The following is a 24554-nucleotide window of genomic DNA, read 5'->3' on the forward strand; positions in this document are numbered from 1 at the left end:
GATTTGGAAAATTCTTCTGGGATAGAAAAGTGTAATTGGATTAGAAAATCCTGTTGATCTATTTCAGTGGTAGAAATTGTGGTTTAGAGATCTTCAGTTTTCAGTAGATGAGTTAAAATTCATATTTCTAGGAATGTAATTTTACCCATATAACTTCAAGATTTTGGGTAGACTACAGTTGATTTGAATTATGTTCAGTTAGTTCTAATCAACATTCAACTGTCATCCAACCAGAATTCACAAGGTAAGATAAGTGCAGATTTTAGTGGTAGGCTAGGCTAGCTACCAATGTGGTAGAGATGTCATTTGTGTAATAAAAAATTAACTGCATAAAGGTAATCAATTCAAGTGTAATGATGCTTAGGCAACTTTTTGGCTGCAGTTTCTAATTAATACTAGTTAGAATTTTTCAACTTGATGCTGATAAGGAATGTAGTAAGTCAACTCAATATGTAAATTCGTCTTCAACAAATAAGATTTGCCCGTGTCAGTCCTGAAATACTCCATTCAAGAAAGTTACAATGGAAATTCTTTAACTGAAGTAAATGGTCTATTACATCTGATAAAAAGTACAACCACGAGAGCACCGAACATTACCTTCTCATAGTTAACAACTTTATGTAGGTAGTGTGTATTTGTTTTAGAATACAAAATCCGTAGTAAATATGATCCTTTTATCTCCATTTAATTATTAAAGTAACAATATAATTATTACAAAATCTGCAAGTCGTGTGTATGGTAGTTTTCAATAATATGTTTACCCATAGCTAGCCATTGATTTAGCCTATATAGGTAGTAGAACTTGGGGGTCCAAACCCATATTACATATTTCATGAAGGCACAAGGGGTAGATTCTTTTTTTCAGTATTAGGGCCTATGCAAGAAAGGTAGGTGTATAGAATAGATATATTAAAACTTTGGTGGTGTATTAAAGTGTATTGTGTTTCTATGTAAATATTATATATTATCTTCATCACTTATTTTACTTATTTATTGATATTTATGTAAATAGTTTGGGAGATATTCTCAAACTCAAAATGTTTGTATTTAGAAATAGCCCATAGTGCATTATAATAGTATAAATCATCCATAACAAAATACTTATTCTATAAGTACAGGTTAAAATAGTAAGAAGGCTTAACTAGTTGATTTAATTAATTAGTTACACTAATTTTAATTCACATTGTTATCAGTCATTGTTAAATTAGGAACTCCTTAACACTACAACGATTCTTTATCAAAAGAACTTTTGTTTATGTCCAACAGCATCATCACTCTACCCCATAGCTGTTTTTGGTAGTAAATCAAATAGCTTCACACCACTATAAACAAGATGATTTCAGATCAATGTAGCCTAGTTTTATATGTGTGGGAATTCTGAGATTCAATTCACTCTGAATGTAATTTCATCGCAAACAACAGTCTTGAAGAGATTAATATACTCTTCAATACGAGAATCGTTTGATTTTATTGAATATAGTTCTCCAAGTCTTTTTTGAAATTTAAGAAGAGATTTAGTTTTTGTGCTTTTGGCCCTAAACAGCAACTCTACTCTGTATGAGATTTATGAATAAATAATCCCATTGTAGGCCACAACATTCAAGAAATGTAGAAATGTTACTGAATTAATAAGTAATACTCTTTCCAGCTCAGTCGGAAGAAGTAGTTAGATTTTGTGACAACTTCTAAGTTTGTATCAAGCTGGCCAACGAACTTAACCAATATAATTATAACATACATTTTTGTACCAAGTGTCAACACCATTTTGTGGGGGGGAGGTTATATGATTAGAAAGCAGCTACTATGATGTGTGTATACCAGTGACTTACTTTCAATAATTTCCACCCGCATTGTTATTGTACAGTATTTTGATGTATTATCATGGTTTTATCCCTCTTCATCTTCAGATATTTGTTAATTTACCTCATAGAATCCTGCACTTAACTTTATTTTAAATAAGAAAACTTTTTCTGTTTTAATATTGTTGATGGTTGGTTGACATATGAGATGATTCAAAACTTTTTTGGACTACTTTTCTATAACTTGTGTATATTTTGTGTATTTTTTATGTCTATTACAGAATGTTTTGTAGACATTTCATATCAATATTTGTACTTTAAGTATATTGAATTTGTCAGTTTGGTTAGCTTTTGTGATAGAACTGATTAGAATTTAGTTCTCTTTACTGTTTTACAAGTTTCATACACCATATGAAATAGTTTGATTTTTAATTTAGAAATGGTGTTTAATTATTCAGCCCTTTTTGAAAATTCCTCCGTTCTTAAAAATTTCCCTCATATATCTTCACTGCGGCTCTATACTGAGTGATGTAGACTACTCACATTCATCCAGTCCTATGTCTACCACAGTCAATGCTGTGGTGTTAAATGCTTAGCATAGGTACATTTTTATTGTACTAGTAGTTTTACCCGTGGATTTATACACAATTCCGTAAACTTTTCACATATATGACCACTTCTAGTACGAGACAATTATATTTCTGACTCTAATGTTGAATTTTCCTTGTTTCCACAGTGAAGAAAATATATATATGTATTCATTCACAGGTCTGAGAAGCCTACTTCTGTCTTAAGAAAACTAAGGTGGGTTTTATAACAGTCTATAAATTTACCGTTAATAAAAGCTAGTAACTTGGTCTTTTACATCTGCATTACAGTACTGACCAAGCAATGTATACTTGATATTGATCAAATTTAAAATTATAAGGTTATTTTTACTAAAACTTTTATTTTTTTTACTCTGTGCTCAACAGTGTTTGTAGAAATAAGTTTGAAATAAGAAGTGTTGTTAGTATCAAGCTTACAAGACTATAAATATAAACAAATTGAAAATAGTTGTTAAATTAATGAAAAATATGGTTGTGCTGTTATAAAACAATGTTTACACAGAACAGTTGATTACATTTATTAACAAGTTCTTTCAAACTACAGTATACTATTATAGATAATAGTATTAAATTTTTGTTTTTCTATTTATCTTATTTTGTCATAATGAACTTTTAAGATATTTTAATAGTTATTCTGCTATTTGGGGCAAAGGCGAATTCAATAAATCAGAGATCATAATCGCTACAGCCACTCTTGAATTGTAAATGGTGTAACTAACCCAACTTTGTTTTATGTATAGCCTATAAATAAAAAATGTTTGATTAATGCCACTTGGTAGGGTAATCATACATCAAAAGTCAAATAAATATCTCAGCCTTCACTTAAATTTGTTATTGTTTTCTCTAGTATTTCTTTAAACAGAGCTCAATGGGAACATAATAATATATTTATCCTTTGTATTATACATTTTCTTTGTTCAAACCACCACAAATGTATGGCTTCACTGAAAGATATTGATATTATTTCTGAGAAAAATTGTCAGAATTAAATATTCTTAGTAAAAAAACTTATTAAACTTTCTTTGTACTGTTAATGTTTGGGCACTAAAATACTAATTTTTTAATATTTACCAATTTAGAACTGTTATAGGTCTGGAATTGGGACCCTATTTCCATTGTATGAGTGCAAAACCTAGTTTTTTATTTGATCAGTAAAGAAATGGGTATCAATTTACAAAATCGTGACCATGGAAAGGTATGTTAATTTTTTTTTCCTGAAAACTACAATTTTTCCTGAAAACAATAGTGAAGAAAACATTCGTCGGCAACGAAAATCAAAGGAGTTACGATTTTTTGAAATCCTCTGAAAACTCTGTTTTTGACAGTACCTCTGGCAATTTTACTGAAATGATGACGTTAATCCTGTCAACGATGCCTGCCCGCTGCGCAGTGCTGCGCACTGCTTGCTCTTTTAGAAAAAAAATTAACTCGAGCTTGCAAAAGTCGAATCCCAGATCACGTGATGCCCCTGATCCTTAACCCTCCAAGTGTTGTTCGACAAAATTTTGTCGGTTATTTTCCATCCTTAATGCAATAATGGCCGAAAGGCATCAATATAATACAATGATATACTTTCCCCCCAGTTTATATGCACCTGTGATAATAATACTTGGCTATAAATGCCCAACCCATGAAAAAAAGTCCATTTTTCATGGTCACGGTATTGTAAATAAATACCAAGAAATGTACTCTTAAAAAGTAATTAATCTTCAACCGTGCTACTATTGGTTGGGTTGAAATACGAGGATATCAGAAGGTTAAAAATATACAATGATTATTTTTTCACAAATCATATTTTTTAACTTCATACACTTAAAAGAAATTGTGAGACACAAATATTTAATCAGTTTCAGCTAACCATGTACAACAGTGATGTACCTAAGGAGGGGTGAGAGGGATAGAACTCTTTAAGAGCTCAAAATATTAAACAATACTTGAATAAGATCAGTGCAACTGAAATACAACAGGTAAATATTTTAGTTTAGTTAATGTATTCAAATTTAAATCTATTTAGATTCATTCCATGTCCCCCCCCCATGTTAAGTGCTCTTTAATTGGATTCCTGCTGCCCTTAAAGTCAACTTGTAGTTACAACACTGATATACAGACTTAATGTGACAACTTTCAGTCCCTTTTCTAGTTACCTAGTAGTGATATACTTATTATATATGTGACAAATGGTTGGTTTCAAGTACCTAAATCTAGAAAAAATATAACCAGGAAAAATTATTATTTCATATTTTTAACCTTTTTAATACCCATTATAACCTTGAAGAAAATTAGTTCAGCTGATAATCAATTTCTTTCTTCCAACAAAGCACAGCTGTTCAAAAGACGCCAATTAATTTTTGTTCCATAGACCTCAAAATATTTATCGGTCAGTTAGTACAATTTAAATGTAGTCATGACTTCCCAGACACTCTCATAATGTTTAAATGGGAGGTGATGCCTGTATATATTGACATAGTCTCTTTTACGGTGTGTATCATTAGTTTTTTATTAAAGTACTAGGTAAAAATGATAAATGAATAAAAATACCTTTATTTAGCCATTGTGTTTCAACTTTTTAAATGCTTTTAATTAACTGTTGTCTAGTAAATAACAAACACATATAAACAGGTAAAATCAAACTTAACTAAAAGATAAATAGTTATTAGAATGAGAAACATGAATTATAGGTTACGTTATTCTTAAGACATGACTATATCTCTCAATTTACATTTGAAGTTCTCACATGAAACTACACTTTTGACTTGCAAGGGGAGGTCATTGAACAATTTTGGCTGAAGTACAAAAAAAACCTTTCTCCCAATCTTGGCCTCACTTTTGTAAAATAGAGTTTCTGATTCTGTTGGATAATATGTTTAGAGACCTTCACGGTATAAGAGCCTCTTGCTTAATTACTGAGGCTCTTTAAGAATAAGAGCTCTGTGAATCATGCAACATGTCAGCATTTTGCATACAACTTCTATGGACAGCATTTTGACATTCTCTCAAAAGGGGGAAACATGGTCTAAGCATTTCAAAATACAAATAAACCTCATTGCTGATTTTTGGTGTCTTTGAAGCTATTTTATCATCCCTTAAGCTGGGGTTTCTGTATGCAGTAGCAAAGAACTGACTGAGTGCATGAGCTCAAGCTTTGCAGCCTCCGGCACCACCGATTTGAATATTTACAGACCCTTCAGCCTGCCAAGAATACATTGGGAAACCTGTGGTCAGAAAACGTAAGATAACAGTCCAGCACAACACACAGAGATTTCACTTTATCACAAACCGTCTAGACTTCGCCATCAAGCACTAACACAATCCCACAATTTTATCAAGGACCAGTAACAGATCGTGTGGGACTACATAAAGGACTGTACATTTGCTTGCATTGGGCTTTAGAAAATTTTGTGAAAATTGGTTTTATGTCTGAATTTATGTGATTAATAGCTTATTCTGTTTATGCTGGCACAAATTACAAAGGTAGCTGACATTCACCTCCATATAAATGTACAGCACAACTTTGTGCAGAGTCTGGAAAATCAGATAAACACAATGAAATTGGGCTAAGACAAATAGCTGGGCCAAAATATATACTTGGTAACATGATTGAAAACTAATAATCATCAGTACACATATCATTACTCATATATCTACTGCATTACTATATTATATCCTTTCATTCCTTATATTCTTTAATACAGCTAAATTTATAAATACTGAGGGATAGTGGAAACCCCCTGCAACATGCTTCTACATGATTTTATGGAAATATGTATATAGATTTGTAATCCATAAATAAACATTAGGTGTTAACATACAAGACACTGAATGAAATTAGAAATTGTGTCACAATATTTATACAAAATTAAGACATTTACACCATAATTTCAGCTTTAAAGGCACTTTTCATATAAATATTTTTGCACTATGTTGCAAGGTTCAATAACACTCACCTTTTATCTTCTTTTACTGTCAATAAGACACTTAATTGTCAGCAGTTTCTACTACACAATTCTGTGTTAACTGAAGCCTGTTTTCTGACTGAGATAACAGTTGCCTACATCACTCTACATCCCTTTGTTTGCTGTTTATCTCTTGATAAGCTTCTAGATGTTTCATTTTTGTCTGTTTTTATCTCATTAACTGCAAATTTACTTCCTGCCTTTTTTCTTATTAACTTTTCATTGTTTCTACTGATAGATATTGGTCAGTGTTTAGTTAACAAATTATTTATAACAATTTAATAAATTGCATAATTTTATCTATAGTATAGTTATTATTAATTTAACTTTATTGATGTTAGAAATTAGCTGTATTAAAGAACAATGTTTTATCAAAGGATATAATATAGTGATACATTAGATATATGAGTAACGATGTGTGTATTGGTGGTTATTAGTTTTCAATCACGTTACTTAGTGTGTATTTAACTTTACTCCTCAGATCACCTTAACACCTTAATAGAGTTGTTTTTGAAAAACAGTAAAGTTTTGTTGCTTTATAATTTACTTAATAATTCATTCACATTGGTAACATATATGTATATTGGATTTCGTTTTAATTTTGTGCCTATGTATAGAAAAGAATTTATGTTTATATATTAGAGTTGAGACGTTATTTTGTTTTTAATTGATGTGTAATCAGGCAATAACAAAAGAATTATGGAAATCATAAAAATAATAGGGTAAAAAAATAATAGATATACAGTATTACTGAAATTTTAATACTGTATACATTTACGAACTACGCAGCACTTTTAGTATGGATGTACAGTATTTGGGATAACTGAATGAAAATTGATTCCAGTGACAGCTGCCTATAAGTTTACAAGGAATTCCCTGCTAGCATAGACGAATTTTAAAATCTGGAATTAAAGTGGTGGTATGAAATTTCCCCATCTGAACCCTCTCTTACTTAACCCCAATCAAACCCCTCAGATCACCTTAATAGAGTTGTTTTAATAAAAACAGTGAAGTATTGTTGCTTTATAATTTACTTAATAATTCATTCACATTGGTAACATATTTGGCTGAATGCATATTATTTTTAAATATCTATCGTCAAAATTTCAAGTAAAAACATGTTTTTAATAAGTTATGTAAAACTACACAGTGCGCACTGTTACTGATAAAAAAAAAATATTATTACTATTTTATTGTTAGTCTTAGAGTAGTAACAAGTAAATAAGTAGAGGCAAGTAAATAAACTCAATAATCATTTGATATTTAAAATATTGTTTTAATGATTCAATAATTGATTCACACAATTACAGTATAGTACAGTATAGCTAGTTACAGTATCACATTTATTCAAATTCATTACAGTTCATAACATTTGTTTAAAGTTTCAAACAGGTGAATTGGGCATATTTCCTAAAAATAAATAAAGAAAAGTAAAGCAAAAGTCTAGTGAGAAGAATGAGCTTGTTTTCCTTTAATTAATATGTACATATCTGGACACACAAATTACAACACATGCTACTTTTAGAATGTTACAGTTTGATCTATATTTTGATTTTATGACTGTCACATCTAAGAAACCCACCTCACAAAGGTAAGAAGTAGTAAATGGTATCAACACATGCAACACTTTTCTGCGTGTTTGCGGGAATAGTTTTTCAACGTTAAACCAAAGCTCTATCAAGGAGTTTGTTTTGAATCCAGTCTTTAATGAAGTATCTGTTTAGATATCAAGTTGTTTACTCTCTCTTAAACGGTTAGATGTTGGAGGGTATTTCTTCTTTACATGGATTTGATACCCACATTATAGAGCTCATACAAATGATAGGGAAATATTCATAAAAAATCTCAGCTGGGAAAGATCTACAAAAACATGTCATTACGCTCGTCTTCCATAATCATATAATTTTCTTCAATAAACTGTTTCAAGGCAGGAAATCATATGTAATCACCTTTTGCCATGATATTGCAAAAGGTGATTGCACAGATTGAGTTTTTTCCTAACACCTTCTACTTTTTCTAAGGGGTTTAAGATACTATTTGGGTGTTTATGTTGGTATTTTCAACTTTAGAAACAAATTAGTAAGAAAAGCTAACTTTGGCAGAAAGTTCTTATAAATTAATTTGTCCCCACTAGCATCGTTTTCATCCTTCAGGTAAGCATGTATTCCATGTGTTAGCTCAAACACCCTAGAAAAGGAGTTGCCAAGAAACAACCAACAAGAACTACTGCAGAATAAATACATACAAAAATGGATCTGACACATGTCCTTTCATATTTGTTCAAAAGCTCTTGCCATTTTAGGAGTGTTATTAATGTATTTACTTGCACCAATCAGAATCCTAAGTTCATGCAGTATATTAAGCAGTTAATGCGTCTCTAAGGATCATGCAACAGTTCCAAATCACACTGGTCACTTTGGCCTGATCTTGAATTCCCTTTTTTTTGACCCACTATTAAACTGCCACCACCAGTACATACGAGTATTCAACACATTTTTATAAGTCAATGAAGATTCATAAAGTTCTCTAAAATATTGAACCGATCTGGGTAATAGATCACTTGATTTGTTTACAAAATTAAATACTTCAACATAGGTGTTATCATGAATACATCTGACATAGCATATCAAATTGGTGATTCTGTTACTGTCTGTAGTATCGTCCAACTGCAGGGCAAACTCCTTACCTTCTCGAATACAAGTAAAAGCAATTGATCGCTAATATTTTATGCCATGTTGTCTATCCTACGACTGATTGTACGGTTAAAACAAGTCGCTGAACCAGGGCGCTACTGGCAGGATTTCTTTTAAGATCGCTCAGCCATGACTCACACGTTGAGGAACACTTGTTTAGATAAGTTTTTTTAATTTTATATGTCAACTTTATTAGTAATATGAAGAATATTTGGATGTGTGACACAAGTAACTGATTAACCAATGAGCAATTAACTTTTTATTTAACATAGTTCACAGGTGGCAAATGTAAGTTTGAACTACTATTACATCCTTTTTGTCAACATAAGAACTTATTAAGGAAATCAACCATCACAAAACAAGCAAAGCCAATTGTTAAAGAATTAAAGTTTTGTTGAATATTAATATTATTAATATCTTTCTATAGAGAGCAAGTTGTTTTCTTCATTGGGTTATTACAAATATGGAAGTATTATAATGAATTTTGAATAAATAACACTTTTGTTCTGCACATAGGTAAAGTTTGGTTTAATTATCAATGTGTATATTTAATATTTAAATGATGAGTTTTTCTTTTCTTTACCTGAAATAAAAATGGCCTTTACTCAAACATTAGCTTTCTGAAAATGCAGTTTTATATACAAAAACAAGTTATTAATAGAGGAAATATACAAAACACTAGAATAAGGAGGTGATTTTTTCCCTCTTAGCAAATAAATTTAATACAGAATGTGAAGACTGAATTGCTGCTACTCATGATGCAGTAAACATGTTAAAGGTAAGGTATGATTTACATGTATCCAAGAGGCTTTGTGTTTCCAAAATCATTACTTGTCTTTCTACAATAATAGCCTGTTTTCAAAATTAAAACTCATATTTGTGAAAAACTTTCTAATATTGAATAAAAACACACTCATTTGAACTTTTAGTTAGTGTATCTTTAAAATGACGCCATTTGTAAAATAATATGTCTTATAGTAATTAAGAATTGCACTCTAAATTGGTGTATTTCTCAGATGGAAAAGGTATATAGCAGATTCTTTAGAGTAAGCTCTATTAAATATTTATATTTTAGAGTTTTAAAAGTTTATGGTAGTTCAATTTACCCTAGTGATAGTTTTTATCATAAATTCAATTTCTTTAACTATTAATCTGACAATTTAATTGTTATCATATACCCAAAGCCTTAAACATTAAGAATAAAAATTTATTTATAAATAATATTGTGTTTTGATCAGTATTTGTCAATGTTAGTAACAAAGCATTAATAGTTTGGAACTCTGTAAACTCATATAAAGGGATGTATGGCTATTCACACTAGAAACCCAATTTCACACTCTTTGTAGTAGGAACATAAAGACTAAAAGATAACCTAGGGGAAAGTCTACTCAACTAATGAAGTGCAAAAAATATTTCTGCTTAAAAGCATCCCACTACACTTATTGGTGATATAAAAAAGATTGGATTTCTAGAAGGAATAGCCATCATCTGCTGAGGGATACATTTAGTAGTCCCAGCTGACAACACAACAAAACAAAACACACAAAAAACATAAAAGCACAAAACACAACAGGTTACATAAAAGGTTGATATCCCACCAACCAGCATAACACCAACATCACCAAATTCAATGCAATGTGTCTGCACTAATCTGCCAGTAGGAGAACTGAATACCATATAGAATTGCACAGGCATATACTGTATACACTCATGAATATCTGACCACACAGGTCAGATCTGCAGGATTGCTAGAGACACAGATCCACCTACAGAACTCACAACCAGAAGAAGACCAATCAGTAACAGAAAACTGTTCAAATTTAAAAAAATAATGAAACAAAAAGACTGGATTGAAGTGTATAGTGCAATAGATGTTGACAGCTTGTATCTAAAAGAAAAAGTAACTATGTTACCACTAACCCTACTGCAATGAACTAAAAAAATTGCTTTTTACTACCCCAAAATATATACCATGCAATTAATATGAATAAATACAAGAGAATAGCCCCAAACTTTAAAAAAGAGTATGACTTACACCTATGACATAATACAAGAAAACAAATCAGTATAGCTAAAATTTAAAAATCCAATAATAAATCAAAAACCATCTCTAAAATTATTAACCGGGTGGACCCGGGCCCACTCAGATTTTTAAGAACATGACGTAATCAACAGAAAGTATTATCGAAAAACGGGTTTTGTTTTGTTCATATTCAGAACAACTCGATAAAAAAAGTTATAACCTATTCAGGTCAAACATTTATTTTATGTTATAAGCATCTTTTGAACTGCTAATTTTTCATTGTGGCTAAAGATGAACTAAACTTTAAAGTTTTATCGTTACAAAGAGCCTAAATTGTAAATAATATAAAATGAAAGATAACTAAGAACTTACAAATAGTGTTAGTGAAAGTGGACATTTTTAGAGGCCAGAATTTTAGAATTTATTTATTTATGTGCCACAACTAATTAATATGCATAAATATTTGTATAAAATAAAAAAAATCCTCTAATAATTATAATTTATCATTTCAAAAATACATGGAATCTTATGATGGCAGGCTTAAACTGAGTAGCATTTCTGACAAATTTGAGCAACAAAAGTGTAAAAGAAAAAAATTGGATTTTCCTTGTACTTCTAAAACACAAATTGTAGATAGTCATTTGTCTTTCTTGATTTGAGTTTAAGTTGTAACAATGGGCCCAAACAGCGTAGTAGTAACGTTTCCACGAACGCCCGAAACATTAGTTGGAAAGAAAGATCGTTTCAGAGATTGTGGTAAGAAAGATACCTTTGGATAGAATATTTAATTAAAAATGATTCGGGTTTTTGCTTTGTTTCTAGACATTTTTTACACAGGGCCAATTACTTGAAGATGTGTTAATTAAAACTGGTTAGAATTATTGGACAAATTTAGGAAGTATGGTGACAAGACATGATAGTTCCAGTGTCCTCAAAGCATGGGGATTCAGCTCAGTTATATTGGGCCCACCCAAAATAAAATTCCTGGAGCCGCCCCTGCATGTAATAAATGTAAAATCAGAAAAATGTAAAATACCTTGCAGTCTGGGGCAGTACTACAGCCGGAAACAAACAATGCATTGTTGTTCTATAAAAACAGGCAATTGGGATTTTTTATAATCTTCAGCCCAAAAATTCCTGGAGCCGCCCCTGCATGTAATAAATGTAAAATCAGAAAAATGTAAAATACCATGCAGTCTTGGGCAGTACTGCAGCCGGAAACAAACAATGCATTGTTGTTCTATAAAAACAGGCAATTGGGATTTTTTATAATCTTCAGCCCAGAGAAACTTCTAGAATAAACTTTCAAGAATCAAAGAATCTCAAAGTTGTTAATTTGTACATCCGAGGGAACCGGAAATAGTGGATTGGAAATTCGTCATTAAAACACCAGGCATGCAGAAAACTACTCCTACCTGTGCATCGACTTAGTTCCACAGAAAAGAAAACAAGCCATATTGGTACCAAGATGTGAAATACATTTCCGGACATACTGAAGAGTAGCAACAAGCAGATCTATACCCGAGAACTAAAGAACAGGCTACAAGACCAACATTTTATGCCATAAGTGAATTCTTTGACTATAATTTTTAAAACTTGACTTCTTAAAAATTCATTGTTACAGCGACAACTACTTATCTTAATGATAATGTAATAAAAATATGTTTGATTCTGACTTAGATTCATAGGTACTGCAGATTAGAGCAGACAATGTAGGTAATTTTATCAAAATACGGTTAGACAATATTTTACATAAAATATTATCATTTAAAGAAAAATCAACAACTATTATTGCGTTTCATACAATAAATAACTATATTTGCAAGGTAAGCTTGGGCAGGGCTTCACTCTCATAGTTACGTCACTGATCAATACAATGACTGTCACAAACAATAACTGTAATGAGTGTTGTCATTGTGTGTTTATGTAACTACACACACTGCTAACGATTGAAACAGGACATGCTTTTAGATTTTAAATTATCTTGAGTTATCACTTTTATGATTAAAATTAGAACGTACCCATGGTTTTGCCTGAAATTTCTATGCAACATTTTGTGTATTTTACTGAACAGCTCCCACGATTTCAGTAACATTTGATCTATTCTAAATCAGTGTGGAGGATTTTTAAAGATGAAGTTCATAGTTTTCTTAATAAAAGCACTTATGATGTAATACAATAGGGTCCTATGATATTTTTGAAATGGAATTAGTTATAAATCATGCATTAGGTGCCCATCTTTCAGTGTTCATAGTTAAGAGGATCACAGGTAAAGTAAAATTGCAAATAATTCATATTACAGGTTTTGCACTTTTAGGAATGTTTCTGATTCGAGTTAATTATATTTCTGACATCAAATTGGAGTTTGCTATTTTACTCTGAAATACAATATTTATAGACTTATATATAATTTTGAAGTGAGGTTGGATTCAAAATAGTACAGTTTAAAAAATGCATTAATATAAATATTGTTAATGAAAAATAAAACAAACATGAATAATACTAACACACTTTAATACTTATATTTTAGTTGTCATCCATACTATGGTGGAGCCCAATTATATTTTTTAAATAAAGCATTTCAGTGTTTAAGGTTAAGAGAATAATCAATAATAATAAAGGAATGAATATCATAAGCATTAAATTTGAAATCAGCTGTTATGTAGAATATTTTTATGTCTCGATGAAGAAATAAAATTTATAAATGAGGAATACATATCTATGTTTTATTTAGACTGTCTGGTTGTCAAGATTTAAAAATTAACTAATCTGCGATTGAAACAAGCTTAAAATTCATTACATTTAAGTTAAGTTGTAAATGAAAAATTCCATTTTGGTTGAGATAATTTCAAAATAGTTTTGGTTATGTTGAATTGCATATGCAGATAAAGGTGCATCATTATATATATATATATATATATATATATATATATATATATATATCACAGGGTGCCACCCAAGGTAGCTACGCCACTGCTACAGAGTATCTAAACTCATAAAACATTAATATTTTGTATGACAAAAGTTGGTCTTAGAGCTATTTATAGACAACTCTTTGCCAAAAACATAACTCTTAATTTGCCTTGTTTATATATTCTTGAAATGCTGAAATTGGTTCATAAAACTTTAGAACATTTACAGATGTTGTGACAGGCGACAAACATATTCAAGTACCTTATTCATAACCTATCATTTTTATGAAAGGAGTTAAATATACACGAATATTAAGCTGTTTAATAAATTGTCGAACTACCTATATTAAATATACAATAATAAAAAGATTTGTGACATTCATAACAAACCATGATCTTCTCAAACAGAATAAGATAATAATAATAATAAATTCGTTTATTTGTCGTAAAACATGTTACATGCATTGACAAAGTCTAATTCAGCTACAGACTAAATAGCATTGTCTCAGAATGATACAGAGTGGGTACAATTTATGCCAGACAGTGCTGTTAGAAAGCCCTCTGATTCAGGCAGGATTTGAATCTGCACAATGTCTAACTCCATTACCTTAGACTTTGTAGCCACCGAATCTTCTATTCAAGAATATACTTGACCAGATTTCATTTTGACATTGGTTTGATAAAATTAATTGAGATTGTAGCTGGTGTTAGTTACTACAAAGTGGCAAACCAAATTTAACATTTCAAGTATGTTTATTTTAAAGATACAAAGCAGAAGTATGCCTCACCGTGTGTCATAACAGGTTCTGCTGAAGTTGCACAGTTTCAAATTTATTGCTCATTTCATTCTCGAGCTGTATTGCGGACAGATAGACTGATAGAAAATCATATAAAAAAGAAGTTGAAATACACATAAAATGTTTCTCCACGTATCTTGTCAAATGATACATTCAGACATTTGTTTAATAAATTAGGTACAATATCAGTGTTTAAATGATACAATTTTACAAACCAAGTCACTATAAAATTATTTGTGTGTTGGAATAGTTAGACTACATAATATGTTAATATGTGTCATGTTTTAATCTCTTATGAGTGTATTGAGTTTGTTTACAAATTTATTTGTTATGCTACTTTCTTGTTGCCATCATAGTTACTAATATGAACAATGCAAAAATATTCGCTAACGCTCAGCCAAATCCCATGGAGTGCACCATCATCATACTCAGTGTTCCTCATATAGAAATGCTTTACCTACATTTTCAAGTTTAAAGATCAGTTTGTTTTCAACATATCATGTAGACAGACTACAGAAAAAAACGAAATTTGTCCACCCCAAGGAGTAATAGGGTTTTCTAAAGTTTAGCCAATAAAAATTACTGTTATTGATAATAAACACAAATTTGTAATTCAGAAACCCTTGTAATGATATCAAACCATTTCACAAACTCTGTCTATCAAATTTGTGAATATCATGAATGAATGAATAAGCACTTAGGAAAAGTTAGGACCTTTAGGTTCTTTCTTACACTTAACATAAAGCCCGAACTGACAATATTTGTTGTAAATAAATTACTTTGCTCGACGATACAGCATGTGATAAATCTACTTTGTGTAAGAAGATTACACAGTAATGTTGCTGTGAGTAGACAATAGTCAATATTCTTTATTTACAAATTCATGGAAAATTGTAACAAGGTCATTAAACTAATAATAATAATTGATATTTATAAAGTCGAGTTAAATATTCTTAGTTAATATTATTATGTTAATTAGCTGAGTTTAATTATTTATTTATCCGTATTGTATTGATCTTCAGTTTCCATCACACCACACAAAATCTCTTCCAAGGTACTGTACCTTTCAGTAGTGTACATAAGATTTTGTAGCAGCCACTTCTTTACTTCACTCTTTAAACTATTTGCTTTACACTTCTTGAGGTCTTCTGGTAAGTGGTCTTACGGCTTTATAACCATATATGAGGGCTTCTTCTAGAGCTAGTCGGTGCACTGGAAGATAGAAATTTGCTGCACCTCGAGTGTTGCAGTGATGGATGCTTAAACCTCTGGGTAGTCTGCTCTCATGAACAAATGTTACTGCCTCCAGAATATACAGAGCTACAACTGTTAGTGATGATAAAGGATTGGCAACATGCATCTCTCTCTCTCTCAGTCGCAAGCAAGTGCCCTAACTACCCTCTTCTGGATCACTAAGATGTGATGTAAGTTGCCTGTTGAAGATTTTGCCCTCACCAAGAGACCATAGCAGAGACGATTTTGAAATAGTGCTTGGTATTCTGTTTTAGCAATAGTTGTGTCACTTATTTTTGTTAGACTTGTTATAATATAGATTCCAGTATTGTCTTCTACACAGATAGTCAATACGCAGTGTTTACTTTTGGTTTTTATCTATTATCACTCCCAATTATTTTGCCTCTGTTGTCACCTTAATACTAGGTAAGTGAGCTGTTTTTTTTCCTTTTTGCTACCTATTATGATTTACTGAGTCTTAGCTTCATTGACTACCAGGTTGTTATATTGGCAATGTTACACAACCAAGTACATCGCACTATATGACTCTTTAGTTGTTCTGTAGATATTTCAGATTATATAGATATATACAGTAAGACTGTATCATCGAAATACATTAATGTTGTGGTACTGTGTGTGTTGGATACAGATTACTGAACAAAGATTTTAAAATAATTACTCATTGAAATAAAAAAACGTTCTTCCAAAATAGTTAAAATATTATAACATGATCCTTTTTAGGCTTTACTGATTTTCAGCTGTTCAGTTAAAGAAATATTAAAAACATTAAATGGTCTTGATAAAACTGAATTTTATTATTTTACTTTAAAAATCATTTCACCCTAACATTTTTTGAAATAATTTTACCATAAGGGGGTAGTGATGAATTATTTTACCAAGCAATACAATGACCTACTTGTGTCCATTGTGATACTTATTCACTCCAGTTTTTAGATTGAAAATCCATTCCTCACATTTTATTTCTTATAAAACCTGCCAATTCAAAAATATAAGAAATAAATTACTGTAAGTAAATTTATTATAAATTTTATCAGATTTTACAATTACAAATGTGTATTAATTTTGTGTGAAATAATAATTGTACTATGACATAATTAATTCATTTAAATACATTAATTGGTGCTTTTATTTTAACTGAATTCCAAAAGACCATTAAACTGCTTAAAATGATCCGCTTTTATTTTTTTTACTTAGAATAATTTTACCCTAATACCTCTGTGAATGATGCCCTGATGGGAAATTGATTCATCATGGTATCAAGTAAGACACTGACCTACTTGAGCCCAACGTGATACTTCTCATTCATAACATTCTTACATAGTAATTCAAAGTTTGCAATATGTGAAAATGGCTAATGACTTTAAAATATTTCATATGACGCCTCATATTCTAACTTTATTACTGTCATACACTAAGAGTTAGATAACTGAGTTATTTAAATCTATTGATTATGAATAGACTGAGGAAGCAGAGAGAGTGCGGAGGTAGTTAATGCAATAACCAGGTATGGCTTCAGCCCTCCGTCCAAAGGTTCAGTAACAACTAGATATGGTACCCACAGACTATGGTAAGCATTCTGAAAGCAATTGATTTATTATTCCAATCCTTTACTTTACTTTTCTAAAGTGGTTTAGTTTAATTAATTACACACAGTATTTTTCTTAAATATATAGAATGTTTGAAACTAATTGATTCATCATTCATAAAATAGGTTTTTGCATCTGCGAATATTGTTATTTTCTATCAATCTTTTGAAAGAATTTATTACACATGCTAAAACCCTATGGCACTGTTGGAATAAACTGAACATAAATATAGAATGAGCATTATTAATAATCTGGGATAAAAAAGTAATAAATTGATTATAGTTTTGATTCTGCATAATGAAATGTTACTTCAAGACAGGGACCATGATGTTCACATTCCAGATATCAAATTTTTAAAATGTTTGTTTAAAAGCATGCCTCAGGGTTCAATCCTGAGGCCAGTTTTGTTTCTAATTACAGCACTAATTTAGGATAACTAGTCCAATTTAGACATGTAATTTAGTATTTGAATGATAACTCTTCCCATTCCATTAAATGATTTCTTGATTCCAAAATGAATTATTTTATTATTAATTAACTCTTGCAATCTGTACTTTTCCTGTGTTCATTAGTAAATAAATTAATCCAAATCAAATGTTGTTAAATTCTGTTTATGAGTGCAAATACCAGAGTATCTCCAAGGAACATATTTCAGGAAGTAAAAGACTAGAAAATTCTTGGATCTTGACCGAAAGAGCCTACATGAAATAAGCATGATTACTAAATCTTATCAAGGGTTTCATTTTGGATTCAAGGTTATTCAATCTTTGAAATAATGTTCATTTGAAACTATGAGAATTACTTATTTTGATCTTACCACACTTGTTATACCGTACTGACTAATTTTCTTGGGCATATTTTTTAAACAATTGAACGCAACATTTGGACTTCAGAACAAAGCAGTTGGAGCAGTATCAAACTAAATAATTATAAGATTTGTATAGAGATGTTTTATATGGATTACTAATTCCTGTCTCTATAATCTCGAAATGGTATCGTACATACCACTTTAGAATAGGTTATGAGAATCCATAAGAAATAATTATTAAGGTACGCAGAAAAAAAATGGCACATATTCCAAACAAATTATATTAGTAAACTTCATAAGGCACCCAAAAACAAAACAAAACTCAATGCTGCCTAAATTATCTTTTGAATCAAATGTGTTTTAGTCTGTTCATGAATTCTTGGCAAGCAGGTGCAACAACCTAAGAATTAAAAATGTATTTATTGAAACACCTCAGCTCCAGAACTGTTAAATAGTGAGTAGGAGAATAAAAGGAATTTTGAGTATTAACAGAGCAAGTGAATTTTCTACACGTAACATAGCTATGGTGGAAATGGTTGGATTCATTAACTTCGGTTGTTCCACCATACATTGAGATTGTGTCTAAAACACCATACTGCACTGCACTCAATTGTGCACCTGGTGAGACAATGAGAACACCTTTTCATCTAGATTCCACTGAATGGCTGATGAGTGAATCAGAATTAGGTCTAGATGTCTCTGATGATGAAACGATGCAAATTTTTGTTTTGAACTTCTTCGGCACCGACATTTTGGATCTCACCAGGCGTATGTGGCCTCTATATTCCAGAAGTCAAGTATGTTACAGTGACAGATTTTAGATTCTGCAATAAGCAGAAGGTGAGATGTAGCTAAACTCAGCGTTTGCATTGAATCACCCCTTCCTGCCATAGCTATAATTTGTGTTTGAACGTGTGTTCAATGTAATTTTATTTCTTTGATAATAGGTTTGCCAAATATGAATTCACACAACATGAAAATAGCATATGATTTGTGACTGTGAGGGTGATTACTCACACTTTACAATTGTTTTAAAATCTCATTCTTTCTTATGTTGCATGATTTTCTTAGTCCTTAGGGTTATTTTAAATTTACTTGAGTCCTTATTATTTTTCAGTAGGAGAATTGGTGTGGTTAAAACGACACTTTATATAAGTATCACTTTCAAAAATATCTTTTCCACCAATCTGAAACATGTTTGTAATGTTGATTTCTGTCAAATTTTAAAAGATCAAACACAATGAAAAATATTTTAAAAATAAAATAGTATTAGGAGTTTGCAAATACTATATAAACAACACAATACAGACTTTATGGGATAAATTTACATTATGCCATTCAGTGATGTAACTATGAGGGGGATGAGGTGGATAAAATCCCCCATGAACACTACAATTTTTTTTTAAATCTGTATAACAGCAAGTAAACTTGTTTTAAATACCTACTGTATTAAATGAGCCGGTCTAACTTAATCAAATTTATATTTCTCCTGATTAATTCTATACCCCTCAATAGTGTAATGTGCTCTCCAACTAGATTCATCCCCCCTAAAGCCAACTTCTAGTAACACCACTGATACAACTTAAATCTGTAATAACTTATCTCAATACAAATTCAACTACTTACCTTCCCATTTTTCCCACAATTTTTGAGATTATTAAGATAATTTAAAAAAATCCAGATCTTCAACTCTATCACCCCTCTAATTAGTTTGCTATACAAATTCAAATGCTTTCAGTATGTTTTGCAAAATACATATCTTGAGTAACATTTATATGCACGCAAATTTGATAAAATTTCATTGGTTATTTTTTATATGGTTCAAGTAATCTAGTGATTTACAATTTTGAAGGTCCAATTTCTTACTGACACAAACTGTGGTGATATTTATTTGGATTCTGGATAACTTGTATGTAATTGATATTTAAAATATACCTTTCCATTGAAGTATATACTCACTAAAACATATTATGTATTTACATTTCGTTACTGTAAGCTCCGACTCTAAAATATATAATATAGAAATAAGTAAAGTTATCACTGTAAACAATATAAATTCAATTCATTGGGTCTCACAAATATTTTACATTTGAAGTAGTAATTTTTTAAGTTAAACTTGACCCCAAAAAATGTCCTTGCACATAATTTCCAAAATTAGCTGTTTTTTCTTTGTTTGAAGAGTGATATTTACTTAAAAGTTTTAATGTTTTAGCTTTCCCAATTCATGCATAATTATGTGAAAATGGGAACAATTAAAAGGATGCTGACTTTTACTATCAACTTAAGGGGGAATATTCAGTTAAACTAGCAAATTTTGTATTCTACCTTTCTAAAGTAGTAAGCAAACTATTCTTGTTGTATACTTTTAGTGTCAAATATACCAAATTAATCTTTAAAAATCCATATTTGGAACCTTCTGGATATTTAGTTATTGTTTTATCCCCCTTCTGAGAAGGATTTATAATCAAGGCCCTGAATCTTAAACCTACTAATTAGAAGTATTTTAGCTCTATTATTTAGTGTAAAAAACAAGTATAGACCTCATAAAAAAGTGACTTTGCCTTTGCAACTTAGGGAATAAGAACAGGTAGTAGAAAATCTAAATTTTTTATCTTCATGTAAAACATTATGCTGCATCAAACTTGAATAAGTTGAGTTTAGCTTTATTTGAAAGTTACGTTACGTGTAAACTTAAATATGATTAAAGTGAGAACAATAATGTTTTTATATTGTTATTGGTGCTTCATGTCAAGTGAAAAAGGATGGTTTAATTTAAAATAGTTACATAAAAAGAACAGTTGTAAGGACTTAAAAAACATGAGACATCCTATTTTTTCTAAAAAAAAATAATTATAGTACAAAATATTTATAGAAATTGTAGATGTTTTCTGAACTAGTATACAAAAACCTGCATTAATTCTTCAAGTGATCTGAAACATTCTTATTCAGTATAACAAGCAGGGGTGCACCCAGATTTTTGGTTTGGAGGGGGCTTCCCCATGAAATGTATTTCTTATACAGTCTCGTATGAGTAGTGTTATTGTTGCAGGACTGTATTAGGACAAGTAGTAAGTGGTTTGGGTTTCACTGTTATAGTTATAATATTTTAGTATTAAAATTATACTATAACATTATAGCATTACATATATTGCATTTTTTATATTACATCAACTGGATAATTAATATAAATTTTTAGGAGAGAAAAAAAAACTATTTTATTTTCAAAGTTTAAATTTAATTAGAACAAAAGTATAAGCGTGAATTATGGATTTATAAAACAAAATCCAGACGTCTATTTGATTCTTTTAGTACTGAAATTATCTTTAAAGTGGTCACTTCAATTTCTTTGTGAAATATTCAATGCTGCTAGTCCTGTCAAGCCTGTTTGAACACATGGTATTCCTAAGCATTCTCTCTTTAGCTGACGTAATGTAGAAGATGACCTCTCAGCAGTACTTGTAGCCACAGGGTGTATACAAAATTCTCAACAATGTGTGGATATTGAGAAACATGTCCTAGTCACACACAAATCAACACATCAATTTCACTTTTTGGTACGATAGAGTGGGTCTTGAAGCTGTTGTGCCATAATTGATTCTCAGCCTTTAGTATGTCCTCGTTGTAACCCCTATTTATTTTAAATTATACCATTTTTATAAAAATTACATAGCTTTAGAAAAATTAAGTTGTGTTTTGTCTTGGATAGCTTTTTTTCTCTGCATTTAATACATTTGCTGATGACATTAAGCACTCATAACCCTTTAATATGTCTTTATGCTTGATGAATCGGGTTTCCAATGAAAAAATTAAATACTCAAGAGATAAAAACAAATTTTTTGTATTACACTTCTGGTGTTTCTGCTGGTGTGCTGCTCCTTTTCAGTTGTCTGAGTTCCAGCTGTATAAGGTGTCGGCGATTTGGGTAACTTCTTCAAAGCTTCTTTGTCTTACGGATTTCAAGCTTCCAAGTACAATTTAAGAGTGTATAAAAGCAGATAATAAATCCAACTTAATTCCTTGCAAGTTTTTTGCTTATGTTTACAGTGTAACCAAGAAGTTATACTGATTCCATGAGGAAAAATTATAAACTTACCTCGACACAAGGAGTTTACTAGCATTAAAGAGTTCTCGAAGATGAGTCTGTATCGTTTCAGTTTGTAATTTCATCTAATGCTACTTCAATAGGTTTTAGAAGTTCTTTCATAACAAGAACAGCATCATGCTCTGTATCCATCTTGTTGGGCAAAGCTTCAGAAGCTTTTTTATTGTTGATTTCAAGATTTATCTCTGATTCAATGTACTTTTGTAAAATGCCTCTCCGTTTAGGGGTAATACAAAAACTATACAACTTCTCCATTATTCTGAAGCAGTTTCTGATTGTGAAGGAAACAGGGGTTTTCCGGACATTTCCTTCTAATTAAAATATTTTATTGTCGTATTATTTACATAAACATTGACAAAAACATAATGCAGCTCATTAGCCATTAAAATACTTATAAACCAATTAATTAAATTATTTTCTGACTTATATTAAAAGAATAGAGGAATAAATATTACACATAAAAAAATAACACAAAATGGAGTTAAACAAATCCAGAGTTCCAGTAAATATAAATGGTAAATACATTATGAAAGAAAAGTAGGTGCATGATTGTATTGATGTTTGAAAATAACAAACTATTCAACCAACTAGTTACTTAACTAACTAATTTAACTATCCTAATATTCAATGACAATGAATTACCATAATAACAAATAATTAAATAAAATAAATAATAAACAAACAATTGATCAATTAAATTGGAACAAATTTGTAACAGAACAGTAATGAAAGAGACTACGCATTAAGAACTAAATAACAACAATATTATTCCAAAATAGCAACAATATCAACATAACACTAAGGAACTGCAGTAGTCAATGCAACAACATGAGATTCCACACAGAAATTTTACTGGTAAGGAATGAAAATACTTAAAATGTAATATTTTAAATTTTTTAAAATTCTTCAATGTTATAAAAAGGGGTACATAGAAGCCAATTATACAGTTTTGTTTTAAATTTTATTACAAGATAACAGTTTGATTAAGTTTGTTAAATAGTTGTAAACTTTTGATGATAGTACAGTGTGACTTTTTTGTGTTTTACCGAGTCTGTGAAATTCTATTGTGAAGCTTGAAATGATTCTGAGGAACCCATTTGACGTTTAAAAAATTTAGCTTCTCATTATCCATTTACCTTTTGCTTTTATATAATAGAAATATTCATGTCTTGTTTAACTTACATTAGCCTCAGGCCTGCTTACAATTGCTCCTGAGCCCTCCTCCAATGTAACACTAGGCTTTTCTTATTTGTAGACAGCTTCTTACTTGCTGAAATATCACCACACTCACCAACCACAACACTTGCCTCATATTTATGTTATTTAAATGGTTTAAAATAGTATTTTGTAATCACTTTTCTTTTGCCACCCATCACTACCAGTATAGACACAACTTGACAAATGTTGAAGATGGAGCTTATATTGGCTATTGTTAACTGATTACATTTAAACACATTAAACCAATATTTAATACTTTTATTTTTGTGAGGGCTTTCGATAGCAAGGCTATCTTCGTCAGACACTTTTGTTATGTGTCTGACGAAGATAGCCTTGCTATCGAAAGCCCTCACAAAAATAAAAGTATTAAATATTGGTTTAATGAGTTTCAATGTAACAACTTAACAACACTATAACCTTTGCTATACTAAACAAACAGCAAAAGTACTAGCGGCCAATCGGGAACTTGAACTAAACTAGTGAGCGTTATAGCAACTAGGCTTGTTTCCCATGGCAATAGCACGCAAGCATGGCGAAAACAAAAGACACTATACAGACACATCAGAACTAGCAGGCTGTTCTGCTGTTTGCATAGGTCAATGCTTATACTCATTGACTCAAGTAGTGTTGTCACTTTAGTGTTATAAATAGGTCTAACAAGAAACAATTAATTATTTTATTTGAAAGAAATGGGAAATGTATCTAAAATATTCAACCTATAATCCATATTGTGCTGTCACTGTGCTTTGAAAATATCAATAATTTTGATAGGGCTGACCCCAGGTCCTTGGGGGAGGGGCT

General features: G+C 30.6%; 2 protein-coding genes across 3 annotated transcripts in view; one reads left to right on the forward strand and one right to left on the reverse strand.

The window, feature by feature from the left end:
• The window catches only part of LOC124367717, a 50426-nt gene that overhangs the window by 20611 nt on the left and 5261 nt on the right, over positions 1-24554 (reverse strand). The window contains exon 1 of one of the 2 annotated variants that reach the window (XM_046824794.1): positions 6352-6438. The exons of the other annotated variant lie outside the window; for it this stretch is intronic. The gene's annotated coding sequence lies outside the window, so the exon portion shown is untranslated. Of the gene's footprint in view, positions 1-6351; positions 6439-24554 lie in introns of those variants that run through there. 2 annotated transcript variants of the gene reach the window in all.
• The window catches only part of LOC124367716, a 97018-nt gene continuing 89948 nt past the window's right edge, over positions 17485-24554 (forward strand). Inside the window, exon 1 of the mRNA XM_046824791.1 lies at positions 17485-17606. Within this exon, the coding sequence (XP_046680747.1) occupies positions 17588-17606 (19 nt within the window). The 5' untranslated portion in view covers positions 17485-17587. The remainder of the gene's footprint in view (positions 17607-24554) is intronic.

This window comes from Homalodisca vitripennis, chromosome 8 (assembly GCF_021130785.1).
Source record: "Homalodisca vitripennis isolate AUS2020 chromosome 8, UT_GWSS_2.1, whole genome shotgun sequence".
NCBI lineage: Eukaryota > Metazoa > Arthropoda > Insecta > Hemiptera > Cicadellidae > Homalodisca > Homalodisca vitripennis.